General features: G+C 43.7%; 1 protein-coding gene and 1 non-coding gene across 8 annotated transcripts in view; one reads left to right on the forward strand and one right to left on the reverse strand.

Moving 5' to 3' along the window:
- The window catches only part of LOC125717844 (cytoplasmic phosphatidylinositol transfer protein 1-like), a 40,159-nt gene extending 33,771 nt beyond the window's left edge, over window positions 1–6,388 (forward strand). For all 7 annotated transcript variants that reach the window (XM_048991158.1, XM_048991156.1, XM_048991154.1 and 4 more), the window contains 2 exons: window positions 793–856; window positions 3,327–6,388. In XM_048991158.1, the coding sequence (XP_048847115.1) occupies window positions 793–856; window positions 3,327–3,643 (381 nt within the window). In that variant the 3' untranslated portion in view covers window positions 3,644–6,388. The remainder of the gene's footprint in view (window positions 1–792; window positions 857–3,326) is intronic.
- Window positions 6,389–8,786: 2,398 nt separating this feature from the next.
- trnas-aga (transfer RNA serine (anticodon AGA)) lies at window positions 8,787–8,868 on the reverse strand. Its single transcript has one exon. It is a non-coding gene; the product is annotated as a tRNA-Ser (tRNA).
- Between the last annotated feature and the right edge of the window lie 346 nt (window positions 8,869–9,214).

Genomic DNA, 9,214 nt, shown 5'->3' on the forward strand with positions numbered 1-9,214 from the left:
AAGTCATACATCATATCCACGTTTCTTTCAGCCACACATCGGCATAACTGCAGTGGGGGGGAGAGCATGTCCCCTCCACTTTTTAAAAGTGTGGATTTTGCCCCCCCCCCCCCTTCTTAACAGTAGTTTCACGCTGCACACGTGCAGGTTTGCCGGTCAAATCCAGTCCACCTACTAAAAAAATCTGAGTCAAGATTTTCCTCTAACAACAACACTAGTATATTATTGTTATTTACTTTCGTTGGCCCCACTACACCCCTCCCCGTTTACTTTTGACATCATTCCCATACCCATGTAGCCGCTTACCCAGTATTGCCGGACAGGAATTGCATTAACCACACTATTAAACATTGATAACCTATTCTTACAGTATATGTCAATTTTTAACAAAATAAAAAAAAAATTGCCTGGTTGGAGCAGCTGCCAGAGCCACAGAACCAGGGCAGGAAGGAGGAGGACCTGTGAAAGGGGAGATGGACACAGCGTGGAGCAGGGCTGACTCACCACGAATGGGAAGAGAGGTCTGGGAATCATAGACCAACTGCTTTACCGTGGTATCAGGGCTGAACACAGGAAATGATTGTGGGAGTGGGTCTGGGGATTGGTGTCGACAGGTATCGGGGCTATTTCGGTCAATACAAAGCAGAGCACTGCGATTTAGACATATTGCAGAGAACAGGGCAAGGGTGGAGCTAATCAGTACGAACAGCCCCCGGATTGGACGCTCCGGATTGCATGCTAGATGCCACGCCCCCATTTCACTCAGTCCTTGACGCCGGCTTCTCCCTACAGGTCGTCCGCGATGTCCTCTTGCTGGGACACAGGCAGGCCTTCGCCTGGGTGGACGAGTGGATCGGTGAGTTTCTCTCACAGTGGGTGGAACCTCGTTTGCGTCGCCCCGATCTGACACATCCCTCATACCTCACACATACATGGGTGGTGCTGCAGTCTAGGGACTGAGGCAGGGTGACCGCTGCTGCATCCTCAGTGTACATTGTCTATCATTGGAACGGCAGTGTAACCTTCAAGAACTGGGGGTATTATGCTGTCTGTTAACGTGTCACTTTTGAACAAGCGGGGCAATCAAGAAAGGTCAAGTATAACACTCGTTTCCCACGAATCAAATAGACCAATGCAATCTCTCCAAGAGTGAGCTGTCTCACATCGTGATAGAGATCAGCGTGCTCTTTGCTAAACCTGCTGCGATAAGAGGATTGAATTAGCATTAGCGAGAATTAGCATATGGCGGTACAGTAACTCAGTGAGTCTTGAACAGGTTTCCTCCTGTAGAGTGTGTGCATCCTGGCCAGGTTGTACCCAGCCTCGCACCCTCTACTTTCCGGAAGAGGCTCCAGGCTCCCTTATGACCTCCGCACAGGACAAACGGTTGGGAAACCGGTGGAGGAATTTTTATAGACTCTGCATTTCATTAAACCCACTTTGCATTTCGATTGAAAGTAGCGTGCTCATTTTCAGGCTGCGAACGTTAATGTCGAAGGATGCTTGTGACGTTGGTTCAAGCGGTGACCTTGAAGAATGTGTTTAAAGTTTAAAGTCTAGTTTGTAATGATTTTCCTGGAAACTCGCCTGCATTGAATGATCAATGTGTCCTTATATCCCCAGAAGCCGTCATCATATATAAAATGAATCAAAACTTTAGCCCCTCAAGGAAGGTAGATTTTACATTATTCTCTCGCTGTAGCCCTACTGTGTTTGTCTTTCCCAACAGCAGCGGAGACAGAAAGTAAAATTACGGGTTTGAATTTCTCCCCATGGCTGGGGAAAATCCAGCAAAGGGGACCTATTGGTAGGATTGCTGAAGACCACATGAAATTTATTTCTGGCTATCGATCTGCCATGGAAATGAGTAATCATGGAGCACCATATGGAGATGAGTGACAACGTCCAGAACAGAGTCAATGTAATATGATAAATCTCCACTCACATAATCAGTTTTTACTTTTTTTATCTAATAATTTGCATAGCAGATGCCTTTTACCCAAAGCGCCTCTCAGAACAGTGCTGTTTATGCAACTGGATTTACTAAAGCATTTCAGATCGCATGAGCCGGTCTGCTAGCCTCTTGAACGAAATACATGCCTCTTTATGCATCAGAAGAGCAGTTTCCAGGCCTGAGTTCTCTAACATTGCCTCTGGACAATCATCCCGAAAGTCGTCTAAGACCTAGCAGCGAGCAGCCCCAGGAAAATGCCTGACCCAGAATGGCACAAGCCAACCGGTCTTCTACCACATACAACGGGGTCCAGTTACAACAGAGGACCAACAGCATGAATCCAGGATCGCCAGATATTCAGGCACGACAGGCATGCAAAAGGCAAACGGAGAAATGGGTGCAATACATTATAAAAGGTGAAAGACATCGCATTTTAGAAAAAGAATTACCTCTGACAGCGATGTCATTTTCTTAATAGTCAATCAGATGAAAAAAATTTAATGGCCTGATGGCGGCAAATTTTGGGGTAAAAACTAAATCATCTATGTATTATATTATGCAGTTTATTACATTTATGTCTTTATATTATCTATCTTGAAATAATCCAGCATATGTATACAAGACACACAACACAGACTGTGAAAAGGCGGGAAACAAGGAGGATGTGTGTCGTGTGATGGATCACCTCACACCAGCAGGGGGCGATGGCCTCCATGTGGGCTGCAGGTAACCATGGTTTCCTTGTGGTTGCCCGGGAGGAGGGCCGGGATAAGGGAAGGGCAAGGCTGGCTGTGCATACGCTCCCCACCCGGGAGGGACTGCCTCTCGTGACAGACCCCATCTGTGCTGAGGCATGTGTCCCCGTTTGGGCGAATAAGTGCTTCCTCTTGAACTGCTGATTTTATCATGTTTACTGTACCCCTTATGTCCCTCAAGGGGTATGTGCTTGCACCCTCATCTCTCACGCCGTCCTCTGCGCCACAGGAGGGAGGGAACAGCAATCAAGAACGGGGGCTTGTCAGTCCTGTCCAGAAGAGAGATCGGAATCTCTCAAACGTCTTTTACTTATGCATACTCTTGTCCCAGTGGTGCAATACTTTAGCTACTTCTAAGCCTAGACCTGAAGTCTATGCTTCTGTTTACAAACCTCCACCAAAGACTACTTATGAGCTTTGCTGTCCTTCACCCTGCTTATTCCATGAATGTCACCATTAACCAGTTCCTGCCCCCCCCTCATCTCACTCAATGTGGATATTTCCCATCTTCATTCTGTGAAGCCAATAGGTCACCACGTGGTCACGTGTCCAGGGTTTTAGCCAATCAGTGAGCTGCACTAACAGGCCCATCTCTCCCTGCTTGCATCTCTATGAAGACATGACGATGGAGGAGGTGAGGGAGTACGAACGCGCCACCCAGGAGGCCACCAACCAGAAGCTGGGCTCCTTCCCGCCGGCGATCTCCATCAGCGAGATGGCGCTGGGATCTCCCAGCCGGGGGGGGGCTTCCAGTGCCCCTTCCACGCCGCTGTCCACTGAGGCCCCTGAGCTGCTGTCCGTGCCCCGTGAACGCCCACGTAAGAAATCGGCGCCGGAGACACTCACGCTCACGCTGCCCGAGCGCCGCGGCTCAGGGTACCGGCTGCCCAGCTTCTTCCCCTGGCATGCTCCTCCCTCTGCACAGCCTGAGTGACAAAACCAGAGAACACCCCCGCCCCCCAAGGCCCAACCTCAGACCCTCCAAGACTAATTAAAGTTGAAATGTAACCACCTAACCAATCAGCTGTTAGCGAAACAGCGCAGGTTAAATACCCTGCTAGGTGTAGAACCTAAAACAGTCAGGTCATATATTTCCTTATTCCGAGGTTGTTCCTTAATCACCATGCCACCTGCTGGCCGAGTTTGCATTGCACTCCTAGTCAAAAAATTTCACATAATAATTAGAGCATAATAAATCTTGCCATGCCAAAAATATAAATGTTTATAGAAAGCCATGTGGTATCGCTGGGGGGGGGGGCAAACTTTCACATTTAATACAGCATGGCTACTGATCTGGCCCCCCTCTTAGGAGATCCACGGGCTCGCTTGATCCGATGTGGTTAAAAAGGATAGCAGCAGTATCTTTCCTCATACGTGTCACTGATAGTTGTGTGTTAGTCCAGTCGTCTCGCTTATTTGCACTTCATGAGCAGAATGAATGAGAAAAAGGTAATCAGATGCCTGGTGCGTATGGTGCGATTGAAGGTGCTTGTCTGTGTGTTTCATTTGCCTGAAGTAAATCCACATATTGTCAGTTTGTCTGCTGTTCAGACTTTATTAACTTTACAGAATGAGACGTTTCATTCATAATGTATATATGTAAAAAAATGACACCTGAAACCATAAGTGAAAAAAGCCATTTATTTGGCTGTGATGAGGAGAGTCTGTCTGTGCTGAGCAGCCTAATATTCCCATCAGTGCCTCTGCATGCTATTTGTTTGGCTTGATGTTTGCCGTACAGATCAGGGGCCTGTATCACAAAGTCGGATTTCTTGTTTAGCCGGATATCTCGTCGGATTTAAGGTAGTCTGGGATAAACGTAAGTGAACAAAGATAAAGGTCATTTAAACCGGGGCACCTTAAATCCAACAAATTATTTCTTACTTAGGTAAGAAATCTGGCTTTGTGATACAGGGCCTAGGAGAGCAAGTGTCAATATGCCATCCATTCAGTGGGTTTAACTGTTATCTAATAGGGTCTGTCTATGTGTGGAACTAAACTGGGCATTTGTAAAGAGGTCAAAAACCAGCTGGCTTTGATGATCGCCAACCTTACCAGCAGGTGTAACCTTCACCTCCACTGAAAATGAGTCTGTACCAAACTTGTATTGTGTTATAATCACCATCATTAACTGCAAGGACTAAAATCGATCATTAAATATCTAGATATCTCACTGGAAACTAACCCAGCCGATAAAGTGCAGGGCAGTACTTACTGTGAACGGTTCTGGCACATGTGAAGGAGTCAGTTGGAATGAATGGACATCGGCTTTCAGTGTTTTTACTGATCGGTTAAATTGTTAACCCTGACGTTGACCTTTTGTGCTTTTAAATACATTCTTACTTTTCCTCACACCTATTCAGCCATAAGTTCTAAATTTCCATAAAGATCCACTATCTGAGGATCAGATTTCAGTAGAGGTGACATTTCTTATCGGCCTGTGGGCATGAATTTAAAATCAGGGATTTTTTGTTCATACTGGATTAACAAAAACAAACCTCTATCTCGGATTTCATAATTGTTGAGCTTTAGCTTGTTTCAGTCAAAATATTTGACTGTTTGGTGCCATCAGGGGCCTGTATCACAAACCAAGATTTCTTGCCTAGCCAGATAGGTTGTCGGATTTAAGGTAGCCTGGGCGAAATATAAGTGAACAAAGATAAAGACCATTTAAAATGGGGTACCTTAAATCCGACAAGTTATCCGGCTAAGCAAGAAACCCCGTGCTGTGATAGAGGTCCCAGTTGTCATTAATTTGATTATGACTTGGTTGGAAAAAATATAATTATAAAACAAAACATTAAAGAAAAGCTGCAAAAGGAGGCTGCAAATTCTGACAACTACTTTGAGGATGGGTTTGTGTTTTAGGTGGTATAGTTTTGTTTTTTGTGATGTACTGTGATTCTGATTTAGAATATGTTCTTAATTTTAGTTACTGTTGTACTTTGAAATCGATAAAAAATGTTTTAAACTCTTTACAGTACTATTTTAAATGTGTTTTTTTTATTGGCAAGGACTGTGACGAGGCTCTGGTTTGAATTTCCCTTACGGACAGTTTTTTTGTGTAGCTGTGCTAAACCATGCAAAGAGCTCGGTATTTAACGTGTTTCATGTTTCTGTTCAAAGGACAACAAATGCTCATTCTTATAGCATGGTTCCCACCCAAAATTATTATAGTAATTATAAAACAAGATATTAATTTTCCATAATAGTGGACCTTAAAGTAGAACAGAGTTTTAAATCATATTGCCAGTTCTGTATCCATTCTGCCCAGGAAAATGGCTGTTTATTTGCTTCTAGAAATGCAATTCACGTTGTGGATTGATTTTTGAAACTATTGAAGTTCCGCTCTAATATGAATTATTCTGAATTTCCCTCTAGACAACTGACTTAAAAAGAAACATGACCTACCCTCTATGTTCAGATATGATTTAATTTTATTCCCAACCAATGTACGTGCAGAGCTTATAATTAGACCTAAAAGTCAGATGTCGTCAAACCATAAACCTTGACAAGCCCCAATGCCACTCAGCACAATAGGAGCCTTATTTTGTATTCCTAATGTTGAAATTTTGTTTTTGTTTGGTGTTTTACAATTAGAATCACTGTGATTTTATTCACTTCGATGTTGTGTGATTTTTTTTAATTGAATCAATAAAGTGAATAAAACCAAAACCTTGATGCAGTGCATAAGGCTATTATGTTTATGCTCACAAGTTCTATGTAATTAAATTATAAACTTGAAATGTTTGAGACACTTCTTTCATTGCACTGCACAGTGTTGTATCGATCAGTGGTACTTTTTATGTAAAGCTGATATGGAATGTGTGCTACAAAATCACATTGAGAATTTTCCAACATTTAAATTCTTATTCATCAAAGAGGTTTAAATAAGCTTAATTGATTGAGCAAGTCAAGATGGCCTTCGTTCAGACAGGTTTCTGGTTATGGGATAATAATGACTTATGTAGTACATTTTTTATGAACTGATTCTTAAGTCGGGGGTGGCATGGTGGTGCAGTGGTTAGCACTGTTGCCTCTCATCTCTGCGACCCGGGTTCGAGTCTCTGCCTGCATTACATGTGTGTGGAGCTTGCATGTTCTCCCCATGTCGTCGTGGGGTTTCCTCCGGGTACTCCGGTTTCCATCCCACGGTCCAAAAACATGCTGAGGCTAATTGGACTTGCTAAATTGCCTGTAGGTGTGCATGTGTGAGTGACTGGTGTGTGAGTGACTGGTGTGTGAGTGAATGGTGTGTGAGTGTTGCCCTGCGATGGGCTGGCAGCGGGAACATCGGGAACAACTATACCAAAGGTAGGGAGGAACACAGGAAACTACAATAACTAACATGGGGGTAACTAACAATCACACAGCAACACATGGAAACAGCCCCAATGAACCACCGAGGAACAGTACTAGAGCAGGCATTTAAGTACACTACTAACAAGACATGAGGCAGGACAGGTGAGAACTATAACCAAATCAACCAAGGACTCGGGACAACAAGGAACAGGTGAGTTATATTACAATTAACCGACACTAGTGACTTGGAGACATTAACAAACACTGAGGGTAATCTACACAAGGAGAGACTAGGATCACAACCAAAACAGAACATAAATAAGACATGGGCAGGATAACCATTAACAAGGACACAAAGCAAAGACTATAAAAATACCAGGCACCAGGGGACAAAAATAAAACCAAAATATTAAAGAAACGGTGAGACTGGCCTCAGGCCAAACTCATGATAGAAAAATGTTTGTGTTGGAGCTACATGTTTAGCCAATAGAGCCACGCAGCAGCCCAAGGAACAGAGAAGCACACATGGGCAACACCAAACGGGACGGCCAGCGACACCTGCTGGCCAAACAGGGAAAAGGCACATTGGACAGTGCTAGACGGGCATCTACCCTGAAAGGTGTCATGATTCCACCAAGGCAAACCCGGAGCCAGTGCTGGATTTTTTCCCAATCCGGAACAAAGGTTAGACTTAGGGTTATAGTTAGGGTTAGGGTTAGGGTTATAGTTAAATGTGAGAAATGTTTTCCTTCTGTACATATTGCCACCCTGTGTCAGAGTGAAAGTACAGTTAAAGATTTTTTCCATTAAAAAATGTTTTCTCTAAGCTTAATTGATCATTTCAACTTTAAAATGACATCAGCTATATTGTGGCAAAATGTACAGGCTTTTAAAAAGAAATGATATCTGCTCAAATGTTAACACACCACTTTGCTTATAGTTATACCACAATCCTTATATTTCCTGCAATTTTTTAATAATTTTGTTAATTTATGTGGTGTCACTAACACTTAATGTTTCAGACTAGGGTAGGACTTTTACTTACGCAAAACATCAAATTATTAAGAACAATAGATGTATTTCAACAGCCAACATTCTTTAAATCACAAAAGGGAGACACAAAGATGATCCAAACAGTTAACATAAAAAAACAAGTATTTTGGTTTGATATTAGCAACAGAGGGGCGGTATTGGGGTGCAGTGGTTAGCACTTTTGCCTCACACCTCTGGGACCTGCGTTCAAGTCTCCTCCTGGGTTACATGGGTGTGGAGTTTGCATGTTCTCCCCAGGCATTGTGGGGTTTCCTCCGGGTATTCCAGTTTCCCCCCACAGTCCAAAAACATGCTGAGGCTAATTGGAATTGCTAAATTGCCCGTAGGAGTGCATGTGTGTGTGAATGTGCCCTGCGATGGACCATCAACAACAACAAATTTATTTTTATATAGCGCATTATCACAACATTACATTGTCTCAAAGCGCTTTACAGTATCCTCACCCAAAGCCCCCAGTGAGTAAGCCATAGGCGACAGTGGCAAGGAAAAACTCCCTAGAAGGAAGAAACCTTGAGAGGGACCAGACTCAAAGGGGAAGCCCATCCTCCAGGGGCATCCTGGGTTGTTCCCTGCCTCGTGCCCATAGCTCCTGGGATAGGCTCTGGACCACCCACGACCTAGTAGGCTAAGCGGTTTGGAAAATGGGTGGATGGATTAGCAACAGATTGGTACTATTATTTACTCAACTCTAAAGCCAACAATTTCCACAAAAACAGTCGCACCGTAGTCGGCAGGATTCGAACCTGCGCGGGGAGACCCCAATGGATTTCTAGTCCATCGCCTTAACCACTCGGCCACGACTACAACGAGAGAGATACCTATTCCAAAAACTACACAGATTTTCTTTAATGACTGCTTACTGAATATATAATTTTAATTCAAAATTGTTTGAATCGGTTAGATCGGTCGAAAGTGATATGGTACATAACTTGTATTTCAAAACTCCCTGGCTTAAATACAGAATCCAAGAAATGTCCGGTTGAATAGTTTTTCCTTACACGTTTAGGATTACCACAATGAAATGCAGGCTCGTAATAAACATACTCAGCGCCTAGGCAACGCTTTATGAAATAAGCATTTACGTACGGAACGCACAGCGAAATCATCAACTTGGACAACGTGAACATTTTCTTGCATGCAGCCGCCTCTC

The sequence above is a fragment of the Brienomyrus brachyistius genome, chromosome 22 (genome assembly GCF_023856365.1).
Source record: "Brienomyrus brachyistius isolate T26 chromosome 22, BBRACH_0.4, whole genome shotgun sequence".
Lineage (NCBI taxonomy): Eukaryota > Metazoa > Chordata > Actinopteri > Osteoglossiformes > Mormyridae > Brienomyrus > Brienomyrus brachyistius.